The sequence below is a fragment of the Myotis davidii genome, unplaced genomic scaffold (genome assembly GCF_000327345.1).
Source record: "Myotis davidii unplaced genomic scaffold, ASM32734v1 scaffold1597, whole genome shotgun sequence".
Lineage (NCBI taxonomy): Eukaryota > Metazoa > Chordata > Mammalia > Chiroptera > Vespertilionidae > Myotis > Myotis davidii.
Window position 1 is genome coordinate 28,207 of NW_006289394.1, and position 22,008 is coordinate 50,214.

General features: G+C 40.2%; 1 protein-coding gene across 3 annotated transcripts in view; it reads right to left on the reverse strand.

The window, feature by feature from the left end:
- PLGRKT (plasminogen receptor, C-terminal lysine transmembrane protein) overlaps positions 1 to 22,008 on the reverse strand; it is a 41,802-nt gene that overhangs the window by 13,611 nt on the left and 6,183 nt on the right. For 2 of the 3 annotated variants that reach the window (XM_015562514.1, XM_006761600.2), the window contains exon 2: positions 19,204 to 19,290. In XM_015562514.1, the coding sequence (XP_015418000.1) occupies positions 19,204 to 19,284 (81 nt within the window). In that variant the 5' untranslated portion in view covers positions 19,285 to 19,290. Of the gene's footprint in view, positions 1 to 19,203; positions 19,291 to 21,283; positions 21,311 to 22,008 lie in introns of those variants that run through there. The other variant, XM_006761601.2, reaches the window with a different exon arrangement.

Below are 22,008 nucleotides of genomic sequence, written 5' to 3' on the forward strand. Positions count from 1 at the left end.
GCACCTCTGCAACTTTGTATTTTCCGCACTGCGCCTCCTCTGAGTCTCGGTATGCTTTTCTCTTTCCTTCTAGTTGTAGAATTTCCCCTCAACCAGCCTTCCTGTGGTTCTGGGTGATGTCCGTTCCGTATTTTAGTTGTATTTTTGAAGTGGTTGTGCGAGGCAGCAATCTCCAGTGTTTACCTATGCTGCCATGTTGGTTTCTCTTGAACTAGATTTTCCATCCTCCTGCTAATTTCCATGATATTCTTAAAGTCTTTTTTCATAATATACATCCATAAGAACAACAACATCCTGTACTCCTACCCCTTTTGAGATCAAGGGCTGAACAAATGTGTGACAGATCATCTACCAGTATATGCATAGTCCTTTATGTGTGACAGATCATCTACCAGTATATGCATAGTCCTTTAGCTGGAGTAAGTTCTGAGACTCTTGAACAATACATTTGTGTAGACAAGTGCTTACTCAACCAGCTTGGGAAGGTGAGAAACTGAATTCCTCCAGTCCTCATTGCCTGCTGTGTCATACTTTGAGCTTACCGAATTGGGTGCTCTCGAATAAATGCCTTCAATGCTATTATTCAATGGCTCAGCAACAGTCTCTCTCAAACTGTTCTTACTGTATCACTTGCATTCAGTTCCATGTTGCCAACACCTGGAAGGTCTGAGAGCAATGCTGCTTTAAAACTAGAGCTATCGTCTTTGCCGACAAATTTACTAAACTTTGAGTGTTTATCTTCTGATGGACTCTTGTGCCAGTTTTGGAGGCAGCTGAGGAGTTTATTGGCACAGATCTGGTCGCCTTGCTGTCCAATTATGGTCTTGAGTGAGGCTGGCTTATATTTATTCACCCAGAGTAAATTTTCCACTTTGTTTCCACTGCTGTCATTGGCTAAATTCCTAGCTTGGCTAACACCATTTGTCTCCTCAGTGACCTGCTCCTTGAAGTCCTGGCCTCTCCAAAACACACTTATTTTCTTTTTTCCTGACTTTATAGAGCTGTTTCTTTTAGGAGTCACTTTTATCTTTTTGGATTCTGATTCCTTCTTAGTTGTACTAATTTTTTTTCCTTGGTCATTTTTTGGGGAGTGTGCTCTGCAACTTGTACTTTACTCTATTCATCTCAGCTCCAACTATTTCATATTTGGACTTCTTGCCTGGCAGTTTGAATCAAATCTAATATGCCATCCTTATCAATAATGTTTGTTCCCAAGGTTTTTCCCAAGGTTCCCAAGGATAGTGGACTGTTTACTATCATGACCCATGACAAGGCAGTTAGTTTTCTTGCTGACATTTCCGGTTACTTTTTGCTCCATAATGTTCCATTAGGGAGTTGGCTTCTTCTTTTTTTAAAAAAAAAATTTTTTTTTATTGATTTCAGAGAGGAAGAGAGAGATAGAAACATCATTAATGAGAGAGTATCATTTATCGGCTGCCTCCTGCATGCCCTCTACTAGGGATCAAGCCCGCAACAGGAGCATGTGCCCTTGACCAGAAACGAACCCAGGACCTTCCAGTCTGCAGTCCAATGCTCTATTGACTGAGCCAAACCAGCTTGGGCTGGCTTCATCTTTTTTAATGGACTCCAGCACACCAGTGATTATAAATACAGTATAAGCAATTTTCAGTTCCCTTTAGTAATTCTTTAGAGCACAGATCTTTGGTACTTTCTTGATTTATGTTAGTTTGATAAACATGATAATTAGTGCATCTCTTTTCAGAATCTTCAGGACAAATTATTTTTTTGCTAGAGAACATTTGGTTTTCTTAGGAGTTTCTGTCTCTCAATTCAATGGCACTTTCTTTTCTTTTTGAGGTGATAGGTTCTGTTCCTTTACAATGGTTCTCAGCCTTCTGGTCCTTTAAATACAGTTCCTCATGTTGTGACTCAACCATAAAATTATTTTCGTTGCTACTTCATAACTGTAATTTTGCTACTGTTATGAATCATAATGTAAATTTCTGATATGCAGGATGGTCTTAGGCGACCCCTGTGAAAGGGTCATTCGACCGCCAAAGGGGTCGCGACCCACAGGTTGAGAACCACTGCTTTAGAATAACTAACTTCCTTCTTTTACCCCCCGACTCCCAAAAGCTTGGAACTAGCATAGGGAAAAGTAGTTTCTTCTATTTTGTGAGCTGATTGGAATGTTGCTGAGATTCTTTTGAACTTTTTCATATTTAGTTTGCTTCTTAAAACTGCAGTTCTTTTATCAGGAAATATGTCTGTTTTTACTTTATGATGATATTTATGTTTCTCTGCTTTACTTAAATTCTCTTGTATAGATGAAACTGTTACTCTCTTTGGGGTATTTCCAAGCCTTTTTCTTTTTTTAAGACTTTCTGTTGTTAGTTCTTCATCCAACATGGCTAATGTTCTGGAAAACTCTTCATCTTCATGGAGTTGTCTTCCCAGCTCTGCATTTTCATCAAGTTGTAATTGTTTGGTAGTGACTTCATCATTTAATCTGGAATCTGCATTTTGTGAAAGCTCTTTTCTTTTACTTGCCACCCACTTCTAATTGGATCTTTGGACACTTTCATTTCCAAAATAATCAAGCACTGATGTGGGGGTAAGTTTTATTGGTGATAAAGGCATATTCTTGGTGTTAGTATTTTCTTCATTCTTTTTCATGTTTGATGCCCCAAGATAATTATTTGTAGATCCTCCGTTCTTTTTTGATTTAGAGGCTGCATTCTTAATATCAAGTTATCTGTTTCTGAAATGTTTTAGGATCCTGCCATAGAATTTTACCAGATTTAGGAGATAATGGCAATTTTTCTGGTTGTGTTTTGGCATTTTTTTTTTTTTTACCTTCATTGTCTCCTTTGATTCTGAATCTGAATCATAGATGATCCTCTTTTTCTTGTTTGGTTGCTTCTGGTTAGAGTCATTTTCTTTACAAGAACTATTTACCTGACTTCCTTTATTTCTTTTTTGGCTTTCAGTTTCTTCAGCAGATTTTATTTTCTCATTCTTCTTTACTGTTTCACTTGCAGGTTTCTTTCCACTTGGTATAATCCCAAAGAATTTCTAAATATCCTTAGTATGTTATAGACTCCAGTGTTTCTTGAGGGTCCCAGAAGCTAATGTCAAAACTGTGCATCTAGCCCTGTGCTGCTCGCTGGAGACTGCCACAAGCTCCAGTGGCTTAAGTGACTTCCAGGTTGCTCACTTCCAAGCCGTTTCACGCAAGGCCTCCTGGGAACTGCCATGATTCTCATCCTTAAAGTTGTAAAGTTTGAAGTAATTCATGCTTTATAGTAAGAATAAAGGCATAAATAAATAAGACTATTATCCTACTAAAGAGAATTGAAAAAAATAGTTTTAACCAAAAGTTTAAAATTTAATTCCATTTTTTATATTCTTTATGGAGTAAAGTTCTACGATGGAAACAAATATTTTATTGCTAAATATGTAGATGAGGGCTCCAAAACAAAATGTGAGCTTCCTATAGTGGCAGCAGGTGATCCAACTTATCAGGAAATGAGTCCAGGTACTTTCTTCCAGAAAGGATGAAGTAACCCATCTTGCAGTTTGCTCCATTTTGCACATGGCTTTCTCCTCACTTTACTCAGGCCTCTGCCCATATATGTCTTCTTTAGAGACAGCTCTTTCCTGACCCCACATCCAGCCTTAGTGTTCATCATACGGCTTATCTCAACTGAACATATGTTGTGTGTTGTCTATCATCGCCATTAAAATGTACACTCTATATGATCAGTGACTAAATTCAATTTCATATCTGTGTCACATAGGGTAGGTGTTCAATTAACATTTGTTGAATAAAGAATAAGTGAATACACAAAGGAAAGCATGAAGTAATGGTGTGTAGGAGGCTTGCAGAGATTTGGCAAAACAAGTCCACAGTGGCTGGGTAAGTGCAGTGTCTGCAGGCAGTTGTCCAAGGTGCTTCCCTGGGTTCACTGAATTAATGGGGAAGGCTGTCCTCCAGAAATGCTTTGGGAAGACTTCTGCCCAGTCATGGAACTTTAGCTTGCCAGAGAACTGCCCTCCCCCAGAATAATAAGCACTTAATCACAGAAGAGATGTTGATACTGAATTGTCTAAAAGGACTACATCAATGATCCAAGGGGAAAAGTTAATTCTGTTAAGTCATGAAAGAGGCACAGAGCATCCACTGGAAGAAGGAAAAGTGAGAAAAGCGAGCATTGATTCCCCTTGGTGAAGTCTACAAGACAACAATTTGATTTTGAAGTGGTTACTACTTAGATATTTTAACTTTTCAGTTTGATAAAGCAATAAACATGGCGGCATTTTTTTCGCACTGTTCTCCACTCCATGATAGAAAGTGAGGGTCGTAAAGCAAATAGGTGTGCCTTTGGGATCCTTTCCCTGGACAGGTTCACATCTAAAGTACCTCCTTTTACATTATAAATTTTAGGCAAAATTATGTCCTATAAATATATAAATATTTATTTAAACTTACTAGAGAGAGAGATATAGAGATTACATGTGAGCATACCAAATCGTATGGTGTGCAATGGCAGTAGCTTTTTGTTGAAAGAAATACGTAGACAAAAACCCCTTGTCATTTGCATTTTACTATCTATCTCTAATTTCTGAACATTATTCATTCTTCCCTTTTATCTATCACAAGCAGATTTTTTCTTCATAGTTGTGTGCTTTGGGTTTCTAGTTCTTGAAAATGATAGTTCTTGCAAATGAAAGTTGTAATTGATGTATTTATTAAAGAGGCATAGCAACAAAGTGTTACTCAGAAGGGAATTAACTTTAGCAGTATTAAAAAAATATATAACCTAATAGAACTCCCTTTGTCTTCAACTTCCCAAAGCCTTTAACTATTCAAATGTTTAAATACTAAAAATATGAAGAAAATATTTAATTAAAATATATATTCCTAATCACCTCTTGTAGTAATATTGATTTTTTTATTATAATACGTGCAAAAAACTAACAACAACTTTTTACCAAAAGTCTGTAGGCAGATTAGCAGTTGCTAATGTTAAGGTACTGTGTCTACAGCTGTAGCTCTCACTGTGCTTTTGCTTGTTTGTTTGTACATATTTTAAAGATATATATAATTGCAGAAAATTTTTCAAAAGAGGAAAATTGCCTATAATCTTCCATTCTAATATAATAACTAAAACTCGGAAGTCTTGATGTTCAGATTTTCCTCAAAATAAATAGGGCTTCAAATTAATTGTTCATTTTGGATACATAACTGAAAATAAATATTTTACACTATATAATTTGGCAGCTAAGCCATGTACAAGGATTTAAAAACCAAATGAATGTAACAAAAATTCATAACAAAAAAAACATAACAAAAATTCAAATCCTAAGTTTTATAATTATATTATTAGTGTAATAAATCCAGAAGTTAATGGCTCACATATTTCTTTAATTTACCATCAGTAAATGTACTTAAACAGAACCTAACTATGAACTTAAAATTAACTTCATTAATTTATCAAACAGATTCAAAGAGAACACAAAATTTTTCTTTACTGAAAATGATTCAACCATTTCTTCCTCCAAGAAAAGCACTATGTGAAATAATGTAAACCATTTCAGAACATGTAAATATTATACTACTACTTAACTCTGTGTCTCTGTGTTGTCATCTTTAGGCTGGGTCTGACAGGCTTATTGGTCCCTTGGTCCCATTACCAGGATTGATTATTTAAAAGGAGAAGAAAGTAGATAAATGGGAAAGAAGGGAACACTTATTGAGCATCACCTCTGCCATACAAGCTAGTACTTGGGTATCCTTCTCCCCACCTTAGATAATGAAGTTGAGACTCAGAGAGCCTACATCATTTATTCAAGGTTATATAACCAGTAAGTGATGGAGCCAGGGTTGGTCCCAGGTGTATCTGACTCCAGTGCCTGTGAATTTCTCATTGCAACAAGGAGAGTGAAACCATAGTCCTTCGCAGCCATGTCCTGGCCATAAATCTATCTGGTAACAGGCAATGGCCATTTTCCCTTCTAGATTTTCCATTGTGTTATGCCAACCTGCCTAGAAATTCTGCTATTCTTTCTCTTCCTCCTCTTCAGTCTCACATATTTCAGAGTAAGCATGTCCCTTCATCATATGCACTGCTAATATAGTCCATTGCCAGGTACATAAGAAATTCAACTGCAAGAATATTTTTATAACCGTTTAGAGGAAAAATTAAAATTTTTCTTTTACCACACACAGTAAAACTTTTGCTTAGTCTGTAATTCATGTATAAACTCTTGGAAGACATAAAATATATTAAACAAATGGAAAAACATCTCCTGTTCTTGGATAGGATGACATAACAGTTCTTCCTAAATAAATTTATACATGTATGGAATCCCAATTTTTAAAAAATCAATAAACTATGTTCTAGAGCTGGACAAGTTGAACTAAAGTTTCTATGAAAAAGTAAACATAAAGATGGTTTTTTTAATAAATGTAGACACGAGATAGTCGTTTGGAAAAAGATAAAATTACATCCATATCTGACACTGTATATGAGAACAAATTTCAAATAGATTAGAGATCTAAATGTAAATAAATGAAGCTATAAAAGTACCATCGGGAGACAAGGTGGCTACTTCTGTAACTGGTATAGGAAAACATTTTCTAAATAAAGACTTAAAATGCAGAGGCAATAAAATAAAGGATTGTTAATTTGAACACATAAAAATTAAAATATTTTTCATGCAAAAACATCCCAATATAGCCCAGACCTGGGGCTAAGTGTTTGAGCATCAGCCTATGAACCAGGAGGTCATGGTTCAATTCCCAGTCAAGGCACATGCCCAAATTCCGAGCTTGATCCCCAGTATGGGGTGTGCAGGAGGCAGCCAATCAATTATTTTCTCTCATGACCGATGTTTTTTTCTCTCTCTCCCTATCCCTTCCTCTCTGAAATCAATAAAATATATTAAAACACACACACACACACACACACACACACACACACACATCCCCACCATAAACAAAATCAAAGACAAATGACAATGTGGAAGAAAAATGGCAATATATTTCCATGAGAGGTCAAATTCATAATGTGTAAAGAAGTCTTAAAAATTGAGGGACAGGGGACAAAAAAAAGAGACAATTCATAAAAATAAGATATATAAAAGGCCCTCAAACCTGCACAGATGTTCAAGTTTACTCATATTAAATGAATGCAAATTAAAACAAGACTAAGATATCATTTTCTTGCCTGTCACTGTGGCAAAAATTAAAAAGCAACACCACAAATTCTGTTGGTGAGACTAAACGAAACTACCGAGGCACCTGCCTTTGACCCAGTAATCCCACTTCTGGAAATCAACCCTGAAGATATACCTCCAACAGTACAAAAATGTGAAAGCACAAGGTTATTTATTGTAACACTGTTTATAATAGCAAATATTAGAAATCATAAGTACCTGTGGTAGGCAGAATAATACCTCCAACCCACCAAAGAAGTCTGTGCCTTGAATCTGTGGGGTTTTACCTTACATGGCAAAAAAGGGAGTTTGCAGATGTGGTTAATGAAAGGATTTTGAGATGGGGAGATTATATAGGATTATTGAGATGGGCCCAATGCAACCGTAAGGGTTCTTAAGTGAAGGATGAAGGCAAGAGAGTCAGAGTTAGAGAGACATGAAGATGCCAAACTGCTGGCTTAGGGAGGAAGGGAACATGAGCCAAGGAATTCAGGGGGCCTCTCGAAAAAGCTTCTCACTGTCTGAGAAAGAATTGTAAATAAAGAAGGGTAAAACCTCCACTAAAATGTCATTCTGGATTGTAATCAGAGGTATCAGTATGAATTTATGGTTTATTATTCAGGGTGGGGCAAAAATAGATTTATAGTTGTGAATAAATCCAACCACAGTTTATTCCTGAGTTATTTATTAGTTATTGTATTATTTTCCATATGAACAACTGTAAACCGGTTATTTACCCACTCTGCCTATATACTTACAGACAGGTGTAGAAATAGGTATGAGTGTATGCGTATGCATGGGTTGGTATATGTGCATGTCCTTGATGAGAGGACCAAGGAACTATGGCCATAGCAATAAGCCCACCTACCGCCCTGATCTTGATTTCTAAATACCATTCTCTAACAAAAGGAACCAAACGGTTAATTCCAGGCTGGCTGCAGGGGCAATAGATGTGGAATATCTTATGATTCCAGTAAATAAAGGAACTATCCTAGAAAACAAGCATCTATCAAAAGGATATAGGAGCCAACTGGAAGAAGTTCCCAATAGCCGAAACAATTTAAGCCATAAAATAAATAACGATGGTACTAAATTATAACCCACAACATAAAATGTCCATGAGACCATATTTATATATGAATACAATAAATAATCATATGGAGAAGGTGCAGCTTTTCCAATGAACAAATATAGATGAAATGAAGGTGATAAAAAAAATCACAATTAGGCAAACACCCCAGAAATAACTGTTGCATGTAAATCCCACCAATGGATGCTAAAATGAGTCAGCAAAATACTAAAGAAAAGCAAGATATCAACAGTCTCAAAGTATATATCCAATGATATTTATCAGTTAGAAAAAAAAAAGTAACTTTACAGTGGAGAAACCTGTTGGATACCGCCTTAACCAAGAGATCAAGATTAAATTAACCAGAAATACGACATCACATCAGGTGTCCTCTGAAATGATGCAGTGACAAAGACAAAATAGCATTCTGTGGTTTAAGAATAGTATGCCAAACAATCCTTAAAAACCACAACCTCAATCTAATCATGGGAACATACTGGGAAAAACCACAAGTGAGAGAACTTCTAAATAACTGACTAGTGCTTATCAAAAATTCTTATCAAAAAGCCAGGGAAAGAATGAGGAACATCACAGGCTGGAGGAGACTAATGCGCCACAACAAGAAATGCAATATAAGATCTTGATTGGATCCTGGAACATAAAAGGGACATTGTGAGAACAACTGGTGAAATTCAAATGGATCAGTAATTTAGTCAATATTATATACTGATGCTAATGTTCTGGTTTTGGTCATTGTAAACTGTTAAATCAGCTAGACAAGGGTACGCTTAAATTTTCTGTACTAGTTTTGCCACTTTTCTGCAAATTTAAAATTATTTCAACTAAACATTTCTTAAAATGTAAAAGAGAAATAATTGTCAAAGCTATAGGATCATTTTTAATTAATAGTTTCATGCCACAACTCTCTATATACTAGATATCCTGTCATTGTTTTACTGAGTTAATAAATAAGTGACCCTTCTTGCTCAAGCAATGAAGAACTAAAACTGAATTAAAATTCACCCAGCTCAGAGTTATGAAAATAGAATACAGTTGAGGGAAGAAAAGGAAAAGATCATTCTGCCAGTCTATAACAGTATTTATCGGTCTCAGTTAAGTTGTGAACAAACCTAAAACCAGTGTGTCCCCCTGGAGAACTGAGTGTAGAAAGCATCCTGGACCCTCTGTCAGCATGGAAGGATTAGGCAGCCAAGGATCGACTTGGTGGCTTGACTTTTCTTTGTCATTTGTTTATCTTTGTAGAGAAGTAAGTGCCTATGGTACCAACAACCTTTATCAATTATTTTACTTTCATTTCCCACCATGCCTGAACATAGGGAGTATCCAGAAAGTTAAGTCTTAAGAATATTTTTATTAACTCCCCTAAGTGATCCCAGACATGTTAATACCTTGCTCCACCTTTAAGAGACTTGCTGAACATTTTTAACAGCCTCTTTTAAAATCAAGCAACTCAACCCTCGCTGGTTTGGCTATGTGGTTGGAGCATGGACCTGAGGATTTAAGGGTCCTGGGATAGATTCTGGTCAAGGGTATGTGCCTTGGTTGCAGGCTTGATCCCGCTGTGTTGGGAGACAATCAGTAGATATCTTTCTCACATTGATGTTTTTCTCTGTGTCTCTTCCTCTCCCTTCCTCTCTGTCTAAAAATCAAAGGGAAAATATCCTCAGGTGAGGATTAACAACAGCAAAAAAACCAAAAACCCCAAATCAAGCAACTCATTATATTCTTTGGATTTAGACCCAATCCATCCTTCATTATACAGTTCAATGAACTTACTTTCATCTGTTTTAACTTTGCTAGAGAAAGACACCACACACTGGCACTATTTTAAAAATTTTGGTGGTTCCTCAGTAAGTTATATCATAAATTATTATATGATCTCATGCAATTCCACTTCTAGGTATGTACTCAAAAGAACTGAAAAGCAAGTGTTTAAAAACAAAAACAAAACATGTATAAGAATTTCCATAGCAGCACTATTCTCAATAGCCAAAAGGTGAAAAAATCCTTTATTTCTATAAATCAATGAATGGATAAAGAAAAGGTGGTATGTCCAGACAATGTAATGTTACTTAGCCATAAATAGGAATGAAATACTGATACATGCTACAAATAGATGAACCTTGGAAAGATTATGCTATGTGAAAGAAGCCAGACACAAAAGGCCTTATGCTATATGAATCCATGTATATGAAATGTCCAGAATAGGCAAATCCATAGAGACAGAAAGCAGGTTAGCAGTTGCCAGGGGCTGGGGGGAGAGGGAGGATGGGAGGTGACTGCTTAATCGGTATGTAGTTTCCTCTTGGGGTGACGGCAATGTTAAAAGTGATGATGATTGCACAATAGTGTAATGTAGCCTGGCCAGAGTGGCTCAGTGGTTGAGTGTCAGCCTATGAACCAGGAGGTCACGGTTCGATTTCTGGTTAGGGCACATGCCCAGGTTGCAGACTCAATCCCCAGTGTGGGATGTACAGGAGGCAGCCTATCAATGATTCTCTCTCATCATTGATGTTTCTCTCTCTCTCTCTCTCCTTCCTTCCTCTCTGAAATCAATAAAATATATTTTTTAAAAATAGTGTAAATGTACTGTTACTGAGTGGTGCACTTTAAAACAGTGAATTTTATATTATACTAGAGGCCCAATGCATGAAATTCGTGCAAGAGTAGGCCTTCCTTCCCCTCGCTGCCAGCACTTGCTTCTCTCTGGCAGCCGGGACACGGGCTTTGCTCCTGTTGCCGGCAGGCACCTGGGACTGGCTTCCCTTCAGCCCTGGCTTTGTCTGGAAGGACTCTGGAATGATGTCTGGTCTAATTAGCATGTTACCCTTTTATTATTTTAGATGTATTTTTACCACAATAAAAAAATGAACATCAGGAGAAGGATTACAGGTAAAGGACAGGGGGAGGCTACGGGCAGGTAATGGGGATGGAGAAGATGATTGTGAATGCAAGCATAAGAGTTAGACCACTATAGCCTTCCTTATAGCTCCACTGTCTGTGAACTTGTGTTGATAATTCTACTTCTCTTATTCAAGGGACTTCCCGGTTAAGAACACATATGTAATACATATGTAATCAATAAAGAAAATTTAAAAAAAAGAAAATAAACAACAACAAAAAAGGTATTAGTAGGCATGGTTTTTCAGTCAGGAGTTTAAAAATGTCCCCTTTGGCCCTAACCAGTTTGGCTCAGTGGATAGAGCATCAGCCTGCAGACTGAAGGGTACCAGGTTCAATTCCAGTCAAGGGCATGTACCTTGGTTGCGGGCACATTCCCAGTAAGGAGTATGCAGGAGGCAGCTGATCGATGTTTCTCTCTCATTGATGTTTCTAACTCTCTATCCCTCTCCCTTCCTCTCTGTAAAAAATCAATAAAATATATATTTTTTTAAAAAGTCCCCTTTGAAGAACTACAAATATGAGTTGTCTTCTACCCCCAGTAGCCCATCTCTTCTGTTGGCAGAGTCCTAAGTCCTCAGGGCTCTGGGACATGAGGTCAATTCTAGCTTAGCTTTAGCTGTTTGCATTTACTCAACATGTGGGAGGGAACCCATAGATAGCCTCAGGGATATTGTGAGGTCGTAATTATTCAATTCAGTGATGGGTTCATTGGTGTTCATTTTATTATGCTCTAAAGTTATAACTATATTCTCTTGTATGTATCAAATATTTCATAATACTTTTTAAAAGAAAATAAGAATAGCTTCAACCCTAAGAACGATACTAGATGTTTAATTTCTTTAAATGGGGAACATTCAAGGACCAATCTGATCTTCCAAAATGGTTATAGGTGAGTGTGTTTCACTCTAGGCTTCCCCAGTTAGTAGCTTTAGGGTTGGAAAGATGCTTCAACCATGTTGATCTATATTCTCTTTGTCTCCATCCTTGAAATCAGAAGATAAATAATAAAGTATATCCTGATAAACAAGGAAAACTAATCATCTTAACCAACACACATGTTGAGAGAGTCAATAAGTTCGGGACTTTCTTACTGGGTAGGCCAAGGATATGGCCTGACTGCTCTTTATCTGGGCCATTTCTCAGGGTTGTGTTTGCAGTGAGCAGACTTGAGGGATGAAGTAACCTCTCTCACAAAAAAAGCAGCCTTGCTGACCACTCATCATAAAAGTGGTAGATTTGACAGCTCACTGTACCTCAGTTAAGTCACAAACCTGCTGCATCCACCTCAGTGTCTAGTCCAGCTAGGCCCACCTCCATGCCCTCCATGGAACTTGGGGCACATGGAAAACATCTCATGATAGCCTACTCAGGCTGCTTGCTGCCCGGTGAGTAACAGCGCCTGCTACCTGCCCCCCTGAAACAGTAACAGACTATCCTGTTTACCTGGCAGTACGGTAAATCCCAGACCCTCACAGAGTCTACCTGTTTTGGTGACAAAGCTTAGATGCTGATAGAAGCATGGCATTCTGAAAGAGAAAGGACTGGAGCCCTCGGTAAATGGGCTATTCCATACAAGAACACGCCCTGAGATCCAGTAGGAAATGCTCTCATGTAGGTGGTGGTGAGGGTGGGAGGGTAGAGTAAGGGTCTCTCACTGTCCTAGGTGTTAAATGAGCAACAAAAGGTAGGGTCAGAACAGGTCACCCAGAGGGTACTTTGGTTGTGGCACATTCTCCTCTGGGGGGAGAAGGAAGGATGTTATCATGACAATGGGGCATCAAGCCCCACACCTCAGCCCAAAGGTATGCAGGGTGACTGTGGCTGATGGGTCAAGGGTCCCCAATGCTGAAATAATGGTGTCAGCATTGAAGTTACAGAACTTGGGGTAGACTGCAAACAAAACAAAACAAAACAAAAAACTTGTTTGTTGAGCCTAGTGGTGGGAGGCCCCGTGAAACAGAGTTACATGCAAAGGCTCGCTTACTGGCACTGAGCTGCTCTCTCCCTGTCTCTCTCTCTCTCAAACTTCAGCAGCTTCAGGGAAGAAGGCTGAGTGTTCTGGGGCACTTCAGGGAGGGGAGAGAGGATTCAGATGCTTATGGCTCTGTTGGACAGAGGTACCCAAGTCTAGTTATTTCCAAGCAGAAGTAGGGTGAGCTAAGTACCAGGTTGGCCCAAAGTGATGAGGATACAGGTGTGGATAAAAAGGGGACCCCCTTTTAGACCTGACAGACTCAGGGGAGGTCTGCATGGCAAGCCTTACAAACCCAGAAACTGAAAATAATCACATAGGATGGTCTGAACATAAAAATGACCATCTAAAAATGGGTGACGGTGGCAGTCACATCCAAAGCCAGTATCTTCCTGACAAAGGTGCGTTTTTTCCTTAATGGAGCCTGTCTACTGTCTTTTTGCATCTAAGATAACATATCTTTGAAATGTCAGAGTAATCATCATTTTCAGACCTGCTGCGCCAGAGCACACACTACAGCGCTACCTCGTTCCCAGCATACCATCTCTATGTGCTGTAAATGCTAATTATTAACTATCCTGTACCCACCAATGTACAAAAAGTAGTCACATCTCTTTGCAGTTTGCTTTTTATCCAGTCCTCCAGATTTCCCTGCTTTGCTTTCTTCCTCTTAATCTACCACCAATGGATTTCATGTAATTGTACTTACATCTCCTCCTTTGTCTTAGGTTTTACGCTGCCGCAAGGAAAAACCGTGAGTCCAATCAGAGACCAGATCAAACAGGTTTTATTGGGAGCACATGGGTGGGTTCACCGGCTCAGAGAGGGGAGCAGGAGAAGCCGTGCCAAACCTGGGCAGGGGCAAGGTTTTATACTTTTCTGAGGCAATTGTTGCTGGCCGAAACTGGTGGCAGTCGGGGCTTTCCAGGGTCAGGTGAAACCTGCGGTCTGTCCTGCGGTTTGGTCATTGTCTGGAGCCGATTGTCTGGCAGGAATTTTCCACCGGGGTGGGGTGGTTTTCAGACGTCAGTGTGGACAGGTCAGCTTCTCACCGGCCCAAGAGAGGGAGGGGGTCCTTTCGCCCCCAGGGCAGGGTGCCAGCGAATACCAGACACTTTGAATTTAATGTATAAAGGAAGCTGCAAAACTGCCATTCTCTGGAGCATTTTCTCAATCCATTGAGGTTTTGCTTCCCAGAAATTTTCCTCAGTTTGGTTCAAACAAACTCATAAAAATTCTCTACAGGTTTGGCAGTTTCTTATGACACACAGGTCAGAGTATTGGCACTAGCAGAGGCTAAAAGAATGATGCCCTGAAACTCAGTACTCTTGGAGGCCAGGGGTGCACATGGGAGGAAGCTGCACCCATGCTGGGATTAGGAGCCAAAGGGCAAAAAGCTTCCTAGCTGCTTTGCACTCCTCAATTCCTCCAGCTCCCTGGGGATAGCATATCTCCTGACACTGCTAAAATAACCCTGAATTACCTATGTTAATTTCTTTGGTCTGTGTTCCCAGAGGGAAAAAAGCTCTGGAATTCAACTGATAGGGTTTGAAAGAAGTTTGCCTCCAGGAAGGGAAATTAAAAGTGACCTCTGAGCTGCTTCAAGATCTTACAGTTGTTTCCCCTGTTATATGAATGTGTAATGAAATTGTGTTACTTGTTTATATAGTAAATATTTATAGTGACGAGAGGGCACCCTTCCATTCAGGGATTCCCTGGCCCCTTCCCGTGGTCTAATAGAAACAATATAGAATCCCAGAGAGAAAAACAAAATCACAGCTGATCTCCAGAGAGGCCCAGTACTGCAGTGTCACCTGCTGGACACAGGCACCAAATACATCCTGTATTAGTTTCTAGAGCTGCCACAACAAAGTACCCACAAACTGCATGGCTTAAGCAACAAAACATTGTCTCAGTCCGGAGTTTGAAAGTCTAAAATTAAGGTGTCAGCAGGGTTGGTTTGTTGCTGGGGCTGTAATGTTCAGGCCTCTCTCCTTGGTTTGTAAATGGTCAATTTCATAGTCACATGGCATTGTCCCTGTATGCCTATCTCTAGGTCCAAATTTCCCCTTTTTTATAAGGATGCCAGTCATATTGGATTAGGGCGCACCCTGATCACCTCATTTTAAGTTGATTACCTCTATGAAGCATCTATCTCCAAATAAGGTCACATGCTGAGGCAGTGAGGGTTAAGTCTTTAACATAGAAATTTAGGGGTGGGTGGGCGGTGTCACACTGAACCTGTAATATACCCCTTTCAATAACGTGAGGCAGCTGTTGGCCTACTACAGCACTCTTGTTAAAAATAAACACCTGACCCATGGAAGTCTTGTGCCACTTAGACCTGACATCTCCATTTTGGGTGGGTTAACTAGGACAGGACAACTAGAATGCAAGGGCTCATTTGCTGGTCAAATTAAAATGTATTTGAGGGCATGGCTGGCCTGGCCCTGTTATCTCAATTTTGCATAAAGTAGCAGCTACCCCTTTGGGAAAAACTTTAGCCCATTCTGCCACCTAAGGCAAAGTTACTGGCTCAATAAGGGCCCCACAGAGATTCTTCTAAATGCCTAGGCCTGTTTCACCTCTGATTCAACTAAGCTGAAAACTGATGCCACCGATAGTGCTCCTGCCAGTCTGACCTCAGTGCCCTCTATGGTGGTTGCTGGAATCAGAGGGCAGAAGTCAAGTTTGTTCTCAAAGCTCTGGTCAGTTGGGCTGAGGAGCAGGTTGTCAGGAGGATTAATATGTCATCGGCCCTGAATGTCCCAGCACATTCTTGCTGGGTAGGCCAAGAATGCAAGGCCTAGAGTGCTCTTTGTTCAGGCCATTTCTCTGGGCTGTGTTTGTAGTGAACAATCTTGAGACATAAGTTAACCCTTGCCTGGCCAGTGTGGATTAGTGGTTGAGTGTCGACCTATGAACCAGCAGATCATGGTTTGATTCCCAGTCAGGCGCATGCCTGGGTTGCGTTTCCATCCCCAGTGTAGGGTGTACAGAAGGCAACTGATCAGTGATTCTCTCTCATCATTGATGTTTCTCTCTCTCTCTTTCCCTCTTTCCCTCCCTTCCTCTCTGAAATCAATAAAAATTTATTAGGGAAAAAAAGGAAAGATAATCCTCCCCAACTCCAGGAGCTCACTGCTCATTATAAAAGCAGTAGATTCCCTAAGCTCAGTGTTTTTCAAATGTGCCACAAACCCACTGAATGCCCAGCACCAATCTACAGCCATATTTGTATCCTCTGTGAGACTTGAGGGGAATGGGAAATTGATAGCAACCTCGTGCTCATGCTGCTTGCTATGTTATGAGTAATTAAGTTTTCGGTCTCTGACATGGTATCTCCTGAATTCTGCCAGCATCCATGAAATAGTCACAGGCTAATTTTGTTAGCTTGCAAATACATTAAAATCCCAGTTCCTTCACAGATCCTGACTTCATGGGGACTGATGTAAGAGTAAACACCCTATATTTTCCAAAGGTCTTGGACAAAGACTCTCAGTATGTGACATTCATGGCTGGTTTGTATGCCTAAGGTCTGGTCTTCCCTAGGTCACTCTGCTCTGTTACAGTAATTCAGCTGCCCATTCTTTCAATTGTTCCATTCCCCCAAAAGACATTATCCTGCATAAGACACTCTTGTCACTCTTTAATAACAATAGCAACAGCAGCCACTAATATTTATAGAGTGAGAGACATTGTTTTAAAGATTTGAGGTCTTGTTCTACATACTTTTTATACACTACCATCTTTACTCTTCAGAATAACCCTATGCAGGGGATACTATTACCTCCAGCTTACAGATGAGGAGATAGAGGCACAGGCCTAAAGTTAGTCAGGGTAGAGATAGGGTTCAAAAACAGACAGCGTGGCTTTAGTCCTCACTTTTAACCACTCTGTATACTGCCTTAGAGTAGGACTTTCTATTCTCGGAGCCATAATGAACCACAGAGGCCTAGAGATCTTTATTCGATATTTTAGGAAGATGATTCCAGTCAAATTTTTAACACTTGATTTTGACATACAACATTTAAAATACTTTTTGACAACCTATATATAGGCAATTAGATAATCTGCTTTGATCTTTTCTATGCAGCCTATGTATAAATCCAGTGTCGTTTTCATACTCTGTATTAGTGTCCTATTGTTATATCACAAATGATAAAACTTAGTAGCTTAAAACAACACAGATTTATTTTCTTACAGTTCTGGAGGTCAGCAGTCCAAAATGGAACTGCACTGCCTCTGGAGGCTCCAGGGGAGAATCCATATCCTTGCCTTTTCCATTTTCTAGAAGTTGTCTGTGTTTTTTGGCTCATGGTCCTTTACTCCATCTCCAAAGCCAGCAGCAAGGCATTTTCAAATCTCTCCCCCTACCCCCGCCTGCCCCTCCTCTGGCCCGCCCCTGGTGGTCAGTGCACATTATAGTGAGTGATTGAATTTCTGAATACATTGTGCCCATCCAGATCATCCAGCATAATACAGGATCTTCTCCATCTCAAGCTCTTAACTTAATCACATTGCAGAGCCCTTTGCCATGTAAAGAAAAACAGTCACAGGGGATCAGGATGCAAATATCTTTGAGGGGGTATCATTCTCCCAACTCTATATTGTAAATAGTTATCTCTTACTATGGTATATAAACTTTTTGCTTATTTTCGTTAATTCTCTTGGAGGATATTTTTTCATTGATTTTTAGAGTGAGAGAGACACATTGATGGGTTGCCTCCTGCCCCTAACCCAAGGCTGGGGATCCAGCCTGCAGCATGCCTGCAACTGAGATACATGCCCTTGACCAGAATCAAACACAGGACGCTTCAGTGTGTGGGCCGATGCTCTATCCACTGAGCCAAACCAGCCAGAGCTATAGTATGGACATTTTAGCAGAAATATCTGGATTGGAGATTTTTAAAAGCCCATTCACTAGATAATTAACAATCCATTTCATCTTGGCTTTAAGGATGGAGCTCCAAGAGCACTTTACCTTTTGGAGTCAAAAAGAACATACTGCTGGAGCACACGTTAGAAACTTTAACCACCATCTATATATAAAAGGCTAATATACTAAGTTTCTGTTTGACCAGTCACTATGATGCACACTGACCACCTGGGGCCAGACACTCATGCACACTGGCCATTTACAGAGAAATGGCACTGCTGACAAAGCAACACTTGGCTTCCCCACCGTGGGACACAGGTCCTACTATCACCCCAGAGCGACAGCCCACCAAATCAGAGCCGATGCTGCCAAGACCCGATGGTGCAAAATGTGGCCCACAGCCTAGCCTAGCCCAGAAACGGTGGCTGTGGGCACTGGATAATGACATCACGTAGCAACACCTGGCTTCCTCTCCCTCGCAACAGGCCATTTAACAATAAATGACATCGTGGACCTGGCACCCACAAAGCAACACTCGGTTTCCCCTAAGTGAGACACAGGCCCCACCACCACCCCGAGTGACAGCCCACCAAATTGCAGCCGACGCTGCCAAGACCCCATGGCACAAAATGTGGCCCACAGCCCAGCCCAGCTCAGAAATGGTGGCTGTGGGCACCGGGCAATGATGTCATGTAGCAATGCCCAGCTTCCTATTCCTAGCGACTAGCCTCCTTAGAGTTTCTTCAGCATAGGAACACGATTTGCTTTATAGCCAGTTGCAAACATTTTATAGTTTTTCTACAATAATAATCTTCATGTTGATATTTACTGCTGTGTTGCTGACAATTACCTAAAAGAGAAGTTTGGGTGCTTCACTAGGCTGGAAAAAGTTTAGCTAAATCAGAAAGCAGGTCTAATTAAACAAGTTTATCTATCTATCTATATAGATATATCTATATATATAAAGCTCTTGCTGGTGCCAATCACACACGTGTGTTTCCATCTTTCATTACTGATCATGAATTTGGTTGACACTTCTGTTATAGAGAAAAGGTGAATAGCGATATTGAAATATTTCTTTTAATTAATTTCCTTTCAATGTGCACGATTTCATGCACCGGGTCTCTAGTAACAACATAAAGTAACAACATAAAAGTTTAATTATTTTAAAAGTACCTGAAGTCGAGCATTCATAAGCATGAACTCCTGTTGGTTTTTCATGTTTTCATTCATAGATTTTGAGAATATAAACCCCATCTTGACCTAAATATAAAAAAGCAAAGAGGTTTAAAACAATACATTCTACATGCATCCCTCATGTGCTGTACCTTGGAATATTGTGAACTTATAACAATGTAAGAAAAAAACTCTGACCTGGGAACACAGTGTGGATTCTAATCCTTGCTCTCAACTAACTGTCTAATTGTGGACAAACTTAACTGGCTTGGCTGTCACTTAGTAAGACCAGCTGATTGAACTAGACAACTTCCAAAACTGTATGCTTTGCCAATATTTGGCTCCATGTTTGCTGATTTTGTTTCCCACTGTAAATCTTGAAGAACTGAATACTTAAAAATAAACATTCATGCCGAAACCGGTTTGGCTCAGTGGATAGAGCGTCGGCTTGCGGACTGAAAGGTCCCAGGTTCGATTCCGGTCAAGGGCATGTACCTGGGTTGCGGGCACATCCCCAGTAGGGGGTGTGCAGGAGGCAGCTGATCGATGTTTCTCTCTCATCGATGTTTCTAACTCTCTATCTCTCTCCCTTCCTCTCTGTAAAAAATCAAGAAAATATATTATAAATAAATAAATAAATAAATAAACATTCAGAAAAACTCTCTGGTTGTGTGTGTGTGTGGGGGGGATACCGTCTATTTTCTACCTTCTGTATAGTTGGTTGAGAGAATCTTTGTTTCTGAAGAGGGGTGATGCAGAAGATGCATCATGCACTTTGAGGACAGATTTGTCTGTGCTCTGGGCATTTGTGTTTTAAGAGGTTTTAAATAGCTCAAAGTCACTATATCAGTATTCTTCTTATAATCCCTGCCCCTCTCCTAAACACCCTCTATTTCCAGCCACCCACTCCTAACATCCCTTGGCCATGCTCCTCAAGTTTCAACTTTGTTCTCTTCAAGCTACTACTGAAGTTCTCAAGGGGAAAAACATAAGGATAATTAAATGTCATGGGAAACTCAGTTTTTAAATGAATATAAGATATTGTCTATCTTATGTGGGCTGTCAAACCTAGGGAGGCCAGAACTCTTAATATTTTGGTCTTAATCCAATTGGGTAGGTACAGAAGACCTTCAGTTTACTTACTTTCAGAATGCAAAACTCAAGGATGTTACAATTGCTCTCCCCTCCTCAACAATGCTGCTGATTCTCTTTGGTGAGCTGTTGAGCAGAGGGCCAGTTTTAATGCTTCTACCAGGATTCATAGTATTCTGTGGGAAGCCATTGGAGCTTCTGTTTTCCATATCCCTATCAGGAAATCTTGGGTTCTGGCTAATTGTGGAGAAGAATGGAGAGAGAGCATTTCATGCCAAGTGAAATGAGTTATCTCTGCTGTTAGGGGTCCAGGCGGGTGAGAACTGCAAGCCAGACTTCATTGGCTTTCCTGTATTCAGGCCATAGACACACCCCGGAATTACAGGGGGCCTCTGGTCCAGAGTCAGTTTTAGTGTTGGGAAGAGGCCAGTTATTCACCAGAAAGTAGAAGCACAGCCCTGAGAGGTCATGAGGTTTCCCTCCTGCTCTACCACTGCCCCACTCCATTCTGTGACCAGAATTGGAGGCCACCCATTGAGAGTGGGGAGATCTAGCATAAATTCTCTCATTCCTGCAAATTCTGACAGTCCCATGTCAATGGTTTCCAATAGCAGACCAGAAATTGCCTGAAGGCAGAAACAATGTAGTATCCATCTTGGCAGTCTCCATGGTGTCTCTTTCCCATAAAAGTTTGCAGAAAGTAATGCAAGACACTAGAGAAAGGTTGGCTTAGGTCACTTGCCATTTCTTACTTTTCTTCTGCATATAGGAGTAGATAATTGAAAATTTACATATGTTGCAAACATTTCTAAAGAAAACAATTGTCACCTAATCCTATTCTTACACACACATAGTATGTCACAGAGCTATGTCTCTTACAGTGCTACTATTTATTAAGGGGTGGGATCTCCCTTGAAATACAGGAAGAGTCTGTAAATCATCCATCTAGGGAAAAGAAACTATGTGGAAAGTTAGGATTTAAGTTTACCTCTTTCTGGATCTTGCTCTCTTGGGTCTAGATCAGCCGTGGGCAAACTACGGCCCACGGGCTGGATCTGGCCCGTTTGAAATGAATAAAACTATTGAAAAAAAAGACCGTACCCTTTTATGTAATGATGTTTACTTTGAATTTATATTAGTTCACACAAACACTCCATCCATGCTTTTGTTCCGGCTCTCCGGTCCAGTTTAAGAACCCATGGTGGCCCTCGAGTCAAAAAGTTTGCCCACCCCTGCTCTAGATTGTAGTTTGAATGTGTTAGGCAACGTTCCCAAGGGTCAAAGCTAGAAGCAAACCCAGGAGAAGAGCTTCCCTGTGGTTCTCAGGGGAGATCACATCTGGAAACAAGGGCACCACACCTTATAAACTACATCTTGGAGTTTAGTATTTTCAACTTTTCCCACATTTTCCAATGTCTGGAAGGTATTCATAATACTCTCATTCTTCTCTTATACATACATACATATATATATATGAAGAATGAGAGTATTATGAATTTGTGCACTTGGGGGCGGGGAGGAGGGGTCCCTCAGCCCGGCCTGTGCCCTCTCGCAGTCTGGGACCCCTCGGGAGATAATGACCTGCTGGCTTAGGCCTGCTCCTGGGTGGCAGAGGGCAGGCCCAATCCCTAGATGCAGCCCCTGGTTGGGCTCAGAGCAGGGCCAACTGGGGAGTTGGGGCACCGCCCCCTGTCATGCACAGAGCAGGGCAGA